Source organism: Carya illinoinensis, chromosome 8 (genome assembly GCF_018687715.1).
Source record: "Carya illinoinensis cultivar Pawnee chromosome 8, C.illinoinensisPawnee_v1, whole genome shotgun sequence".
In the NCBI taxonomy this organism is placed as follows: Eukaryota; Viridiplantae; Streptophyta; class Magnoliopsida; order Fagales; family Juglandaceae; genus Carya; species Carya illinoinensis.
Genome location: NC_056759.1, coordinates 8626992 through 8643896, shown reverse-complemented (window position 1 = coordinate 8643896; position 16905 = coordinate 8626992). Strand labels below are relative to the sequence as shown.

Sequence of the window (16905 nt, the reverse complement as noted above, 5' to 3'; positions counted from 1 at the left end):
GTAACCTTGTGTTGCATGTCTCGACGCTTCAAATGTCCGTCCGATCCCAAACGGAATTTGGGGGCGTCACAGGGTGGTATCAGAGCAATACGTTTCTGGGCAGTAAATCTACATGTCCTTAGGAAATGCACCAAACATTAGGTTTGAAATTTTAGTCGTCAGTAGGCTTGAATTTCTTAAGGTATGAAAGGTAGTATGTGGTTTTAATACATGTACTCGTGTGTTTCAAGAATTGACACATGACTTGTGATAGAATATCTCGGAATCCTAAGGGAGATAACAATCAAGAGGATCAGAATTTCCCGATGGATGAATGATTAGTTGAGGTAAACATAGTTAACGTTGATCTGATTGTAATTGATGGTAGTATTGCATTATTGTTATTTTGGAGTAGGTCAAGTAATTGGGGTTGGTAAATTATACATTGTTTGATTCAAACGAGTCATTGTTTCTATTAATTGTGGTAGTGCTTGAGAATTCAGCTTGGAAGCTGAATTGTTACCCTAGTGGTAAGAGTAATAATTTTCATTAGAAGTATTATTGTTCATACCAATGTAGATATAGAATACCTTTTAGTAATATGAGAAAGGATATGTAGGATTGATGAATGGTATTCCACATATTTGGAGAATTGTTTTGATTCTGAGAATACGATAGAAATTGTGTTTGTAAGAGTAATTTGATTAGGAGAAGCTTTAGCCTTAATAGGGTTCATTTATGATAATAGTATTACCACACCGCCAGTAAATGATTTCTGGTAAAACACTATCTTTATGGATACATAGATCGATCTTCTTTTGAAGACTATTATATGGGGAGTAAAATCTTGGTCTTGAGGATTTATGTGAACATTAGGAACAAATCATTTAGAGTTAGAATAATTGATAACTCATGATGGATAGAAGAGTTATGACAATCATAAGAGAGAAAGTCTCAAGTTTAAGTTATTAACTGGTCAGTTATCGAAGTACCACCTAGGAAGATGACTGATTGTTGCGATTATAAAGAAGTAAGTTAGTCCTAGACCAGTAGAACTCCTTGAGGTTTTTATTAACTTGAAGATTACTGAGAGTTTGGATATGCATGATTAAATGCATATTTATATGAGTCATTGGATCATGTCATATATATATGAAAATCACTGAAAGAAATAAAATGGAACACATAAAATATCTACCAGAAGATAGAAACATAAATATGAATATTTGTGAAGTATTATTTTATTATCATAAAGCAAAATTACAGAAATTTGAGGCTCTTTGCCTCAATCTTTAAATGCTCTTACTCTTCAAAAATCTGCATGCCTTTCCTATCTAAAGGAGTAGCCACTCGAAAAGAAGAGTTAAACAAAGATTTTAAATCTCTGTTCTCTCGCTTTACTGCTTCTATCTTCATGTTGGATTCCATAAGAAGCCTCTAAAGGATAGAAATTTTCTTATGGAGTTTGTCAACCCCACCAGTCCTGGATTGCAGTCGCTGAAAATATGCGACAATGGCTGATGAGTATCGAGTACCGAGACTCACAAGCTTGTAGATAAGTTCATTATCTGACTTATTAGTCAGATCATTATAGCACCTACGGAAGAAGCATAAACAACTGGTAAACGAGGTGCAGAATACCTCATGTTTTGGTAATGAGAAGATTGCTGAGCCATTGCAAAGTGAGTAAGCAGAAAGAGATTGCAGAGTAAGAATGCAGACTAATTTCAGAAAAGTGAAGAAGATGAGATGAGAAAGAAGATGAACTGAATAATTCTTTTATAGAGAAAATTATGACGAATCATCTCTCGTGAATCATTTCTTTACAAGAAACAAGAGTAATGTAGTATCATAGCTGCGGTGCCTGACAATTACAGAAGAACAAAGTAGTGTCATAGCTATGCGGGGCCTGACAACTACAGAAGACCTATAAAAATCATGTGCATCAGAGTTGTCTGGTCTAAAACAGAGGGCCACCGATTTAAAAAAAAAAAAAAAACAGAGAGAGAGAGAGAGGATAACGGCTTAATTTTGATGAATTCTCTACTAACTGTGGTATTTACAAGAACACTTAAAGTATATCGCCTATGTTTTTCTAAAGAAGAGTTTCGGAAGATTATTTACTTGAAGTTTTAGGTTTGGAGAGTGTGTCGATACAACTTGGCCAGCCTTGTGGAAAGAAGTATAATATAATTGTTGATTAAAATAAGAGAGTTAAGGAATGACATAATCTCAAAGGTAAATATATACGGGATAGACACCAGGTTGGTAAACAACACATATTCCTTAACTTGTTATTTCTTACTTACTTCGATTTCGAGGACGAAATCTTTTTTTTAGGAGGGGAGATTGTAACAGCCCGCTAGAAATTTAATTGTAAAATTTCTATTAGCTTTAGGAACCTCGTGAAGACCACATAAGTTTTCATGAATCCATTAATCGTATAGGTGTTAGTCTAACTACATAGTTAGTGTGATTATTTACTATGATATCCGAAGTGTGTTTTTGATTATTTGGAGATAGTTAGAAGTGTTAAAATGAATTATAGTTTGTGCCATTAGACTCGGAGGGTTATTTAAGGTCTTATGACGCAATAACACTTTTTTATATTTTCGGAAGAAACGTCTGTTCAAAACTGTAGATATTATTGGATAAAAATATCTTGAGCTAAATTTTGTGGATATTTTGGATAAAAATATCTTAAGCTAACTTTGTGGATATTATTGGATAAAAATATTTTAAGCTAATTTCGTGGATATTATTGGGTAAAAATATCTTGAGTTGATTTTTGTAGATATTATTAGGTAAGAGAGTCCTACACTCCACTCTCACTCCTGGAAAGAGAGTCATACACTTAACTTTCATTTCGGGTAAGAGAGTCCTACACTTAACTCTCACTCCAGCATCATCTCTTCCATATCCCAGCATCATCTCTTCCATATCTCATCCATAAGTATCTCCAGTCACCCCTCCCCACGAAATTATCTGCATTTACACTTTCCATTGAAAGAATATCAAACACTCTCTCTCGGACAGCTTTTAGGAGGTCTTTTGCACACCCATTTCGAAGCTTTTGTAAGTATTTCATCATAAAGTCTCCTTCATATAAGTTGTTCCTTTTTTAGTCTAATTTACGTGGATATCTTATTTGTCCCATTTGAAAATCATTTGGTCAGTCAAATATTGTATAAACTATAGAAAGGTCATTCTGGGAGATAAACTGGAGAATATGTTATAGTTTGGAGTTTTTAACCAAGCTAATGGATAGATATTGGTCCGAAAGTTTTATGGAGTATTGTTAACATGTGTATATGATTATTGGTTGAGGATTTTTGCATGATTAAAGGTTTTGATAAAAGATTTTCTTAAATTTAGAAACTTAGAAACTGGAAGAGGAAAAACAGTTTCTGTTTTGAGAAAGTTTAACTCTTTGGTGGTCTAACCTATTCCAATGACTTTGATAATTTTATTGGAGGATCCTAAGCATCTTATATACATGTTATATTATTATTTTGAAGATATTTGATGTTAGTTTCAAAGATATGAAATTTTATGCAAAGAGATATTCAAATAAGCCAAAGTATGGATATTCTTGGCTAAATTTATATTTTGGTTAATTTCTAACCATGTGATCTTGAATTAGAAGCTTATATATGTTTTAGGACATCTTTTTAAACTATGTGATGGTTTGGTTTGAAGATCATATATTTATAAGTCATAAATCAAGAGATTTATCAAAACTAGTTGAGGAAAAAGTTTCTGTTTTTGGACTAAGTGTAAAACCAAAAACTCCAAATGTTATTTTGTGATTTTGGTGACTTTAGTTTGATGATTTAAAGCATGGTTGATATTAGGATGATATTATGAATATTTTAGAAGTAAGATTTGATTTTTGAAATTCTTGGAGATGTTTTGATTTAAAGTTAAAAACTTGTGATTCAAGTGCTTGGATCTTTTTACAAAAAAGTTTGGTGTTGATTATTAGCTTTTTCTAAATGGATGTTTTAAGTATGGTTTTGAAGTTAGGATTGGAAGATGTTTGTTGTAAAATTTTGGTTTAAGCATGAGTTTTGAAGTTGGAAGGAATTGCAACAAAAATCAAGAGAAATGGCCTATGGATGTTTCGGCCATAGTGTGTTTTTCATAGTTGTGTTTTGTTTTAAATTTTTCTGAATTGATATTTAAGTTTAGGACAAAATTTACATAAGAAATGTAAATTTTGGAAACTTTTGGAGTTAGTATGGAAAATCCTTAAATTATGGGTAAAACGGTCATTTTCCCACATGTAGAGAGTAAAATGAAAATTTTACTCTTTAAGTTATTATTTTCCATATTTCAAATTATTAGTGATTTAATTCTAACTTTTAGAATCACTAGTTACAGTTCCTCGTGGTCGCACTTGAAATTTTATAAGAAACGTGGAGATCGAGGTAAGTTAGCTTTTAACTTACTAGCAGTCTACTGTATATGTGTGCTAAGTAAAGGAACTACAATGTATGTATGTGTGTTATCATTATATGTCATGCTATGTCAAGTTATCACGTAATTGTCTATTATACAAAATTTATTCTGTCACCAATTTTTATCTGTTACATAATATATTCTGTCATGTATTACTGTACCTTACAAGTACGTCATGCTAAGTATACCATCTATTACATGTATGTCAAGTCATGTAATATTTACTGTTGCAAGTATGTCATGTTAAATTTGTTGTCTATTATATGTTATGCCATGTTACAAAATGTTTCTATCTCAAGTTGGTCGTGTATTTCAAGTTATGTTCAAGTCACGTTATGTTACGTCAGGGCTTCAGTCATTTCGTATTCCAGTCACGTTTCATCTTGATTACTTATGTATGGGGTCACAGCAATTGTGACGCATACACTATGTGAGACACAGCAATTGTGGCACGTAGAATACATGGGGCCATAACAACTGTGGAGTATATATTTAAGCAGCTAAAGAATAAGTTTCCGTAGAATACATGGGGCCACAACAACTGTGGAGTATGTATTTATACGTGGAATACATGGGCCACAACAACTGTGGAGTATATATTTTTCATGTTAAATCAAGTTTGTGTAGAATACATGGGGCCACAACAACTGTGGAGTATGTATTTATACGTAGAATACATGGGACCATAACAACTGTAGAGTATATATTTTTCATGTTAGATCAAGTTTGTGTAGAATACATAGGGCCACAACAACTGTGGAGTATGTATTTACACGTAGAATATGTGGGGCCACAACAACTGTGGAGTATGTATTTTTCATGTTAAGTCAAGTTTCAGATTAAGTTCATGTCAAGTCAAGTTCAGTTCATGTTTCAATTTAAGTTATGTCAATTATGCTATGTTGTACGCCAAGTTATACTTTAATTACTTATGAATTTGATTATGGATTTATACTTTTATTGTCATCCATGCATCAATAGCTTGTGTGGAAGTTTTTTGTTAACTTACTGAGATTTGTAATCAAATCTCACTTTGGTAATCCCAACTACCATTCCCCCCGAATGGTAGATCTTGTTACAGGACCTGAAGGAGAATCAGGAGCTGATCAACTAGACACAGTTGACTAAGCGACGGTGCGACGTCAATGTTAATGTAGTAGTTAACGTAAATTACTACTTGTACAATGGAGTTGCATCTCTAGTACTTTTTGGATCATAACCATTTTGGACTAGTGTTATGATCTATTCAATGGGTCTTTATGTATGAAGTAAATTTTAAGCATTTGGGATATTTTCAATTTGGTGCATAGTATTGCTAAAGAAAAAAAAATTATCCGCTGCGAATATTGCATAATGTTAGATGCATGTTAGGAACATTGCATCTTATATGTCATGAACGGGGGTAGGTAACCTTGTGTTGCATGTCTCGACGCTTCAAATGTCCGTCCGATCTCAAACGAAATTTGGGGGCGTCACATTTCCACTACTGCCCTTCATAATTTATATTAATACCAGTATGTTCCTAAATCGATTTTATGCTAGTAGGCTGTTCGGTTTAATCTAGCCAGACTTGGTGAAAAGTTGAGTTCGTGCTTGAGTGGGGATTATGTTAAACAAATATTAAGGGGAAATGTATTTTTCATGGGCTTAGTTTTTATTTGTGTAAATTTGTGGGCTGTACACTTTATTTTACATAAATAATTTAGAGTTGAGGTATTAGTAGGAAAAGTTAGGTGGATATTGATGAACTTGTGAATTGATGATATTTTAGGGTTATAAGAATTTTAGATCTTTAGGAAAAATGAGTTATTTTAGTATTTTAGGCTTAAATATCAACTAAGCGGAGTTCCTATACTAGACATTACATAAAAAGAAAATGAATTGAGGTTGATTTTATGAATATGTGCATGATATGTTTTGAAAAGAAATTTGAAACAATCTCAGTTATTGCTTCTGCATTATTCATGAAATCTATATAAAAGATGAAAGTATTTTTGTCATGACTGGTATAAACATGGACAAATTTTTGGCATTCTAATTCTGACTATGTAAAAAGAGCGAATATGAAATCTGAAAATTTAAACATGTTATGTGAAGATGTTTTGAATCTATTTTGAATATGTGAAAATGATCTGAATTTGTTAAGTACTCTGTTTTGATATGATGTGGCATTTGAAAAACCTTTGACATGACTTTTTGATTCTGTATCTGATTCTAATTTTGCTTACGATCCAATGATTCTAATTCTGTTTTGCTTTGAGATATGGCCTTGTGATAGAGATGCGGCCTTGTGATAGAGATGCAAGAAGGACCAATTACTTGCCACCTAAAGGTTGATTGAGTTGTTGGCAAATCCCTTGATTTTATAGATGAGACCTGTTGGAAAATTCCTTGATTTTGGAAGATGAGTCAAATCCCTTGATTGTAGGGGATGAGTCAAATCCCTTTATTGTAGGGGATGAGGCAAATCTCTTGATTTTATGGATGAAGTGGATCAAAGGAAGTGATTGAGTTATTGCTTCTAAAAATTAGAAAATTTACCAATTTGTTAATTAGTAAATTTATTTCATTAATTTTAGGGATTGTTTCCTTTAGATTTATGAGTTTGAATTATTTTAGATTGAGATTTAGATTGGAGGACCAAACCCTAACTCTATTTATTTCAGTTTTGCATTATATTTTCATTATGTTATTTTGATGAATGAGAATTTTCTCTTCCAATTTTCAAAAATTGAGAGCTAGCCTGAGTTAGTCTTGATTTTCATACTCCAACCAATTCAGATCTTGGTGTTGCCCAGAGGTAACTCTTGATTCATCCATCTAACACGACCATAAACACCTAAGTGCGAACGAGACTTCTGTCATTGGTGCTTTCATTGAGAGGCATTCAATCCATAGAGAGGAAGCCAATGAGGAAGATCATGGCTAATTCACAACCAACACATAGGGAGTGGATTAAGAACCTTGAAACTAATTTGGAGGCACAACAAACCACCACTAATGAACGGCTTGGAAGGATAAAGGAGGTGCTCCACCAATTGGTGAACCAAAGAAGGGTACCCGAGAATCGAGGTGGAAGGTGCCATAGAAAAAGGGCTGAGAGATACCATAGTCCCGAGGGTTTCGTTGGGTCTAGAAGAAGCCAACACCATGAGAGAGTGGAAGATTCGGATCCATCTAATAAAGATTCTTCAAACTCCGATGAGGAATCAACTGAGGAAAGTGAAAGGGAAGAAAAAAACCGAGGTGAGAGAAGAGGTGTTCGTAATGGAAGGCCAAAAGGGGAAGCCATCAAACCTAAGATGGACTTTCCCAAGTTCAATAGTGATAACCCAAGCACATGGGTAAGTAGGGCCAAGCAATACTTCGAGCATAATCACATGGAGGGTCTTGCTAAGGTGTCCTATGCCGCCTACTTCCTTGAGGGAGAGGCTAACCAATGTTGTCAATGGATGAGAAAGACCTATAGAGCTCAAAGGAGGGAAATGAAATGGCGAAAATTTGTCAATGAGCTTTTGGGGAGGTTCGATTCATATGGTCTACCATGAGACTCTCTCAAAGATTATGTAAACCAGATCTTTAAGGGATTATCAAAAGGAGTTCGAATACTTGTCTACAAGAGAACATGAGACTTTTGTGGGAGGCTTGAAGAGTGAATTGACGGTGGAGGTAAAGCTGAAGAAGCCGAAAACCTTGATGTAAGTCTTGGAGGTTGCACGAATTAAGGATGATCAACTCCAAGATTTGAGAAAGAATAACAGCTTTAAGGTAAGGAAACCACCCTCAATTATTTTCAAGTTTGGTGCAAACAAAATTTTTAGTAAAGATTTTTCACCGGGAGGCTCTGTGGAGGTGCATCAAATGGAGTCAAACCACTACCCACGGGTGTGAAGAGGCTATCATGGGAAGAGACGCAACGACAAAGAGAGAAGGAGTTTTGTTTCAATTACAATGATAGCTTCACAATATGCCACAAATGCAAGATGAAACAAATTTTTCTCATTGAGATGGAGTCGAATGAGGAGGAAGACTTAGGGGAGGAAGAGCAATGAGCAATTTTCGAAACTTGACCTTGAGGACAAGGTCGGTCTTGGAGGGGGGAGGACTGATAGAGATGCAAGAAGGACCAACCACTTGCCACCTAGAGGTTGATCGAGTTGTTGGCAAATCTCTTAATTTTAGAGATGAGGCTTGTTGAAAAATTCCTTGATTTTGGAGGATGATTCAAATCCCTTAATTGTAAGGGATGAGGCAAATCCCTTGATTTTAGGGATGAGGCTGATTGAAGGAAGTAACCGAGTTGTTGCTTCTAAAAATTAGGAATTTTACCAACTTGTTAATTAGTAGATTTATTTAATTAATTTTAGGGATTGTTTCCCTTAGATTTAGGAGTTTGAATTATTTTGGATTAAGATCTAGATTGGGAGAGGGCTAGCCAAACCCTAACTCTATTTCTTTCAGTTTTGTATTGTATTTTCATTATGTTATTTTGATTAATGAGAATTTTCTCTTCCAATTTTTGAAAATTGAGTGCTAGTCTGAGTTAGTCTTATTTTTATACTCTAACCAATTCGGATCTTGGTGTTGCCCCAAAGTTACCATTGATTCATCCATCCAACAAGACCGTAAACACCTAAATGCGAGCAAGCGTTTCATTACCCTGCCACGAGAGATAATAGTGGCCTCTGACCTTGTCACGAGACATTATAGTAACTTGTGGCCCTGTCACAAGATATAATAGTGACCTCTGACCCTGTCACGAGATATAATAGTAGCCTCTGACCCTACTACGGGATATAATAATGGTCTCTGTTATGAGTGCAATTGCTTTGGTATCATGTGGATTTATATTCTACTTGGCTTTCTGCAAATTGCACAACCCTCTCGGAGGAATAAGCCCATATGTTGGAGGTCTCAAGTTTGAGGCTTCAAGAATCGGGGTTGGTCTACAATCCTAGAGATTGAACCTACGAGCACGTGTTTGATAATATAGAGAATAACTGTAATGCCCCGGTCTTGGATGGATCGAAGAGTTACTTCTTATCCCTTTAAATCATATCTCACCATATAGATATAAATTTCTAATTTCTAATTACACATAAATCTCAATATTTTAAACCAACTATTCCAAAATAGTTAACTAATAACACCACAAAGTTTTAATATAAATGTCAACCTCTCAACATACAATGTCATCAAATCACGATAAAATTACTTATAAAAATTTAGTAATACTCATAGAAACCTTCTACGCTTAATCCACCATGCTTAAATCAACACACCCACGCTTCCTAATCTTGATTTTCAATTGAAATATTCAATTTATCTGAAAAATATTGTGGAGATAAGGGATGAGTTATCAATAACTCAATAAGTAGAGAACATATACTAATATGTAAACATGAATATTTACAGAATTTAAAATGTAAGACAAAATATTTCAGTTTCAGAATGCAATAAAAAAAATGTTATCATAGTGACAGTTCAAAACGTTCATATTCAAAAGTGTCATTTGGCATAACATGACTGAATATCATCATCTCTTCTCAAGTTTCAAGAAAGACTCACAACTCTTCACCATTTTCGATATCGTTTCTTCCAGTTCATACAACAATGGCTCAATGTGGTTTCTCTTGTGTTCCCAATCGAGCTCCTGCCCAAGCTCGGTTTCCTCCCACTCTGTGCCTAAATCCTTTGACGGTAAAACTCTACTTTTCTTTGAGGGTTCACGTGGTGTTCAACACTCGTCGCCCATGACTTGACAAAGCTAAGGACTTCATATCACATCCCCAACACTATGGTTCTCACTCCCCTCTGAGGGCGTTGTCGACGAGGAAGGTTTCTCAGTGAGAGTTGCTTTCCCAGTTTGTGCCCTAACGCATGGTTTATACCTTCCAATCTTTCGCCCCGTTCGTGATATCCTTGATTTCCTTCGATTGGCTCCTGCCCAAATTCAATCACACGCATGGCGTGTGCTTTGTGCTCATGTGTGGTGTTTCGTAAGATTCTGGAACCTCTAGGGGAGATGTACCCAAATTTGACTGCTCGCGAATTCCTATCTTTCTGCATGGTGAAAGGGCTACTCGGTAATATTCGTAGTTTTTTGTGTTCGCTCACAACATTTGGTGGCATTCGAAAGCTGCATTCAAATGCCAAACAGTGGAAAAGGAATTTTTTTTCTTATTTCTGATGGTTGCCGAGAATTCCCAGCTCTAAAATGGCCATTCAGGATTGACCGAGAGCGTTCTCTCATTGACATAGTCCTTAGTTGAGCCAAAGGTAATGAGGATGACCTGTGGACTAAGAAGTTCTTGACCCCCATCAGCACTATCACACTTTCGCCTTCCCAACAATCCCCTTATCATTATTTCTTTTTCTTGCTCTCCTTCTTTCATCTTCGCGCGTCATTTCCTCTTCTCGTTTCCTTTCTTTCCTTAACTCTCTTCTCAAGTTTCAAGAAAGACTCGCAACCCTTCAACATTTTTAATCATGTTTGTTCCAATTCATACAGCAATGGCTTAGCATGGTTCCCCCCATGTTCTCGGTCAAGCTTCTGCCCAAGCTCCATCAAGGGCTTCCTCTCACTCTGTGCCTGAATCCTTTGACGGTCAAACTCTACTTTTCTTTAAGGGGTTCACGTGGCTCTCTACACTTTTCGCCCAAGACTTGACAAAGCTGAGGATTTCGTATCACAGCCCTGACATTGTGGTTCTCACTCTTCCATCTGAGGGCGCCATCAATGAGGAATGTTCCTTGGGGAGAGTTTCTCTTCTAGTTTGTGCCCTAACGCATGATTTGTGCCTTTCATTATGCCACCCTGTTCGCGATGTCCTTGATTTCCTTCGATTGGCTCCTACCCAATTTCATTCACATGCATGACATGTACTTTTGTGCTCATGTGTGGTGTTTCATATGGTTCTAGAACCTCTAGGGGAGATGTACCCAAATTTGACTGCTCACGAATTCATTTCTTTCTACTTTGTGAAAAGGCTACCCGATAATATCCGTAGTTTTTATGTTCCCTCACAATGTTTGGTGGCATTCAAAAGCTGCCATTCAAAAGCCAAATAGTGGCAAATGAATTTTTTTTTCTTATTTCTAGTGGTGGTTGGGAATTTCTAGCCTCTGAAATGGCTATTCGAGACCTCCCCATCCGAGCTAATTAAGGCAGGGTCCCTGATGACAAGAAAATTATTATAGATATGATTGATCGAGAGCATTCTCTCGTTGACATATTCCTTAGTTGGGCTAAAGATAATGAGGATGCCCAATGGACTGAGAAGCTCTTGACCCCTGTCAGCGTTGTCATCCTTTAGCCTTCCCAACAATCCCCTTATCATTACTTCTTTTTCCCACTCCACTTCTTTCATCTTTGTGCGTCATTTCCTCTTCTCATTTCCTTTCTTTTCTTAACTCTCTTCTCAAGTTTCAAGAAAGACTCACAACCCTTCACCATTTTCGATCCTGTTTCTTCAAGTTCATACAACAATGGCTCAGCGTGGTTCCTCCTGTATTCCCAATCGAGCTTCTGCCCAAGCTCCATCAAGGGTTTCCTCTTACTTGGTGCATGAATCCTTTGATGGTCAAACTCTACCTTTCTTTGAGGGGTTCACGTGGCGCTCTACACTCGTCGCCCATGACTTGACAAAGTTGAGGACTTCGTATCGCATTGCCGATACCGTGGTGCTCACTCTTCCCTTCGAGGGCACCATCGACGAGGAAGGTTTCTCAGGGAGAGTTGCTCTTTCAGTTTGTGCCCAGACGCATGGTTTGTACCTTCCACTCTGCCGCCCTGCTCGTGATGTTCCTAATTTCCTTTCATTGGCTCTTGTCCAACTTCTTTCACATGTATGGTGTGTGCTTTTGTGCTCATGTGTGGTGTTTTGTATGGTTTTAGAACCCCTGGGGGAGATGTACTCAGATTTGACTGCTCATGAATTCCTGTGTTTCTACTTTGTGAAAGGACTACCAGATAATATCTGTTGTTTTTGTGTTCACTCACAATGTTTGGTGGCATTCGAAAACTGCCATTCAAATGCCAAACAGTGGCAAATGAATTTTTTTCTAATTTCTGGTGGTGGCTGGGTATTCTCAACCTCTAAAATGGTTGTTCGGGACTTCCCCATCCGAGCTAATTAAGGCAGGGCCCCTGATGACAAGAAAATTCTTATAGTATGACTGACCGAGAGCGTTCTCTTGTTGATGTAGTCCTTAATTGGGCCAAAGATAATTAGGATGCACTGTGGACTGATAAGCTCTTGACCCCAACCAACATTGATCGATTCCTTGTTGTGTCTAATCGCTCCTACGTTAATGGGCGTAAAATAAAGGATGTGACGCCTCTTTCAAAGAAGAGATTTGCCTCCCCACCTTCTGAGACTCCTAAAAAACATCTTCATCGCACTAACAATGACATCAGCGAGGTATTTGCTAATTGCCTTGTCGAGGGTGTAGATGACGATGTGGGGCCAAAGGTGGCTATTAATTCTGGTGCTTCCCTTGTGCACGTGTCACTACCTGCATCTCCTGGACTTGATGATCTTGATGGGCTCGTGGGCCAAGCCCTTGTCAACTTGGCCACAACCTTTGACTTTGATCTGCTCCCCAATGGGTCAGACTCAATGGGTATACCCCCTTTCGAGTTCCCTTCTCTCCTCTCATCAGTTTTGACTCCCAGTGGTGACAAGTTTGTGGCTGACATATCTATCATTCTCTATGGGCGTTGCTAGGGTTATGGCATCTGAAGCCGTGACTCCTACTAATGGCGGTGCCCAGAGTTATACCATAGACTCCTTGTTTACGAGGGGCAACCTTTACGATCGTGGGGACCGAGGCTCCAATCTAAGGTCCCTCCCTACAACTGTCTTAGGGGGTGAGACTTCGCCTACAGACCATGAAAGAGTCTCCATTCCCTACCCTTCCCCATCCTCTTTTGGTGGTGACTAACTCCTTAATCCCTAGGGAGGGGGGTGGGTTGTCCAGGGAAGGTGAAGTGGAAGATGGAGACGGAGGAGATGGTGGCCTTGTCAGCAACTTTAAGTTTGTCAACCCCGCAGACCAAGGTGCATCCATGCCTAAGGTAGAACTTCCAGCCACCTCGTCTCATTTATGCCTTTGACGCATTCTTTGGGGAGATCCCATATGGAGGAGTGGTGGGCCACGACAGGAGGGGTTGAGGGGCCAAGTTGTACACACAAGAGAGGAGAGTTGAATTTGACCAAAAATTTGAGAGGCAGTTGAGGCACCAAGTTGAAATTTTCAGCTTCTTTGGCTTTTGACAATTTTACATATTTTATTATTGACATATTATTTATGCACACAACTATTTAGCAAAGAAATAATTTTAAACAATATAATTGAACACATTTACCTTATAATATTTTGTACTTTAATTTGATTTAAAATATAATTTAATAATAATAACTAAATACAAAAGTTTATGTCGCTATATTCCAAAAATAATAAAAACATCCGATGAACAATGTTAAAAGATAACATATCAATAGCACCTCCAATAACTTCAATAGTATAGATAAGGTCGTAATACCATACCCTTCCTCTTCTTAATACTCTTCCTCTTCTTCATATTCTTCATCTTTTTCATATTCCTCATATTCTTCATCCTCTTCTTCATATTCATCTTCTTCATATTCATCTTCTTCTTCCTCTACATCCTCTTCTTCATCTTCTTCTTCTTCATCCTCTTCTTCGTCTTCATCATCTTCTTCCTCTTCATCCTTTTCTTCCTCTTCATCATCTATTTGATTTTTTCTTGAAGCCTGCATATAAATTCTAATGAGGGTCCAAAAAGTTCAAAACAAGTTTGATTGACATCTACCAAACATACATGAGTGTTAACCTGTGCATGCATGGAGGTTTTCATTAAGTTCCGCAACTTGATTAATTCATCCCGTATTTTATCAAACTCCCCCTTAGATATACAATCTTCTTGCTCAGAAGTTGGTATAGATTGTTGACTAGTTTGCCTAGTAGGAGTTGGCCCAAACTGCACACGTCCATGTAGTTTTGAATAAATGTCCCACGTGATGGTTCCTCCAGGCCTCGTTTCAATGGAGATTGTGTCCTGCGTCAAAAGTTCTAGTATAAAATTACTAGTGTACAAAATTAATAAATTTTTAGAACTGATTATACCTTATTATTACTGACATAATAATATAAACACCGGCCAAATTTCTACTTTACTAGCACAACAAATAAACACAGCCACAGGTAATAATTTATATTTACCAAGACATAAAAAATGCCGGGAATGTAAATGCCATGAAAACTTATTATTTACACGTGCAAAATTAATAAATTAGCGGTGCTTTTATAAACGTCGGAACAATTATATATTTTTGTATAATATATTTATCGGCTCAAAATACGTAGTATCACGGGTTGACCTCAAAGGACCCCTTCGGACTGGCTCCTCTAGCACGGACAACACGTTGGGGGATCCACTTCCTAGTCTCAAAGTTGGCAGCTTTTTCAACCGGATGATTGTCTTCAAGAAGAATTGAACCTGTGAAACAGAAACAGAGTTACAATCCTGCATCTTTTCAACTCTATTTGTTTCAACCAAAGAAAAAATATATGAAACATGGGATTATATATGTGTGCTGGTCTCAGGCAGGCAATACGAAACAAAGATTCTTATTCTCATGCGTGCTCTTGTATAAATTAACAAGGGTTACTTTCCTTAATGACTTATAACTGACTCTTCTAAGCATGAACATGAGTCATGACGCAAGTATATGATCACCAAAAGTGACAGTAAATAATAATCGTAGTGAAATACCTCTGGATCCAACGCGGGTTACGGCTGAGTCGTTGTTAAAAACGGGAGCCTCAGCGTTCGTCCTCCGGAAGCGTGGAATGTAAGCACTTGAGCGGCTGTACTGCATGCCATTGTATAAACACGAATTATTATACCCATATTCAGCAAGCTTTCCATCAAGACCGATCGATCCAAATGCTCACAACCATGTGTACAAACAGATCAAGAACTGCACGAAATACCACAATAATATATAGATATATATATATATATATATATATAATACTCCAAGTATACGTAATGAACCCGTTTAAAAATCGAAACGTACGGAACTATATATGACCAGACATCATATACTTTAGTAAGAGTTGTTCTAAATGTACCGAATAATTCGGCTGAAAAGTGTCCCAAATATTCTATTTCATTTTTTTTTCTTTTCTTTTTTATGCATTTTGTTAATCATTATTAACATTTAAAAAAATAAAAAAATTACAACATTATTTAAAAACACTTAATTCCTAATTAATCCCTAAGTATAAAAAATAAAAATAAAAAGATTCGGGACACTCATTCGGGACAAATAGTATTTCTCTATTAATAAATAGTATTTTCTCTATTGATGGTTCATCAATTCATCATATATATACCTTAAACATCTCAGTTAATAATTTAAGCTAGCTAACCCAACAAAAAGAATTCATCATATATATATATATATATATATCAGTCTGAGATCGATCGATCATTGTATACATGCATGCATGGATCTTCTTGCAAACCAAATCCAAGAAACATGGATCAATGAAAAGAAAATAAAACAGTAGAAATGAAAACTAAGAAACGTACGACTCCCCCGTGAAGATTAATTAAGAAATTGGTATAAGGATCATGAAAATTAAATAAAATCTGAGTTGGGAATATATACCTTGTCGGGATCCATGGCGCAAGCTAGAAGGAAGATCAGAAAGATCAAAGAAGTAAAGAAAGAGATCAGGAAAAGGAGTGTGGAAATTCTTGTTATTGATTCGGCGATATTTATAACCAAACCAAGTCTAGCAGCCTCGTTAGCTCGTGCGTTCTATTTCGGTATCAAAAAGTCTATGAGTATTTTTGTATTTTTACTAATGTGATTTGTTACGTTATTTTTTAATATAAAATAATTATTTTAATCAATCACATGATTAATGAAATATACAATAAATATACAAAAGTAACTGTATGTAATATAATTCAAAAAAGTTATTTTCTCTGATTCATTTATAATTTTCAAGCAATAGTAATATAAATGACTCTTATCAAAATATAAAATAAATAATAAAATTTATTTCTTTTCATCAATTTAAAATTTTAAAATAAATGATAACTTTACATAGTATTAGAGATCTTATGAGAGAAGAGTCTTCCTTCTATGGCCACGTGGCCCTATTAACGTAGGTAACTTTGTTATCTTGAAATTCAAATCCTTCCATGGCCACGTCGTCCTTAATGTAGGTAACTTTGTTATCTCTTGAAATTCAAAAACACCCACTATTCTCCTGTGGCATGAACAGATTTTGGCCTTAGCTAATAGCTGAGAGCCAAGACCTTTTGAGCATCTCACGGATGCATCACCATATCCAGATTTATCCAACCCCATTGGCGTTGCCTCTTATTCGAGCAAATCCGAACCCATTATGTATGGGCAT

General features: G+C 36.4%; 1 protein-coding gene across 2 annotated transcripts; it reads right to left on the bottom strand.

Annotated features, from left to right (window-relative positions):
- Positions 1-13805: 13805 nt before the first annotated feature.
- LOC122317750 (glutamic acid-rich protein-like) lies at positions 13806-16284 on the bottom strand. Of its 2 annotated transcripts, none has more exons than XM_043134741.1 (5): positions 16146-16284; positions 15242-15449; positions 14847-14965; positions 14300-14524; positions 13806-14219 (listed from the first exon to the last, which is right to left on the bottom strand). In XM_043134741.1, the coding sequence occupies exons 2-5, from the start codon at positions 15345-15347 to the stop codon at positions 14004-14006; spliced, it is 666 nt and encodes a 221-aa protein (XP_042990675.1). In that variant the 5' UTR covers positions 15348-15449; positions 16146-16284; the 3' UTR covers positions 13806-14003. The 2 variants fall into 2 exon arrangements, with proteins under 2 accessions (XP_042990675.1, XP_042990674.1); XM_043134740.1 differs by having other exon boundaries at positions 15242-15341.
- Positions 16285-16905: the final 621 nt, after the last annotated feature.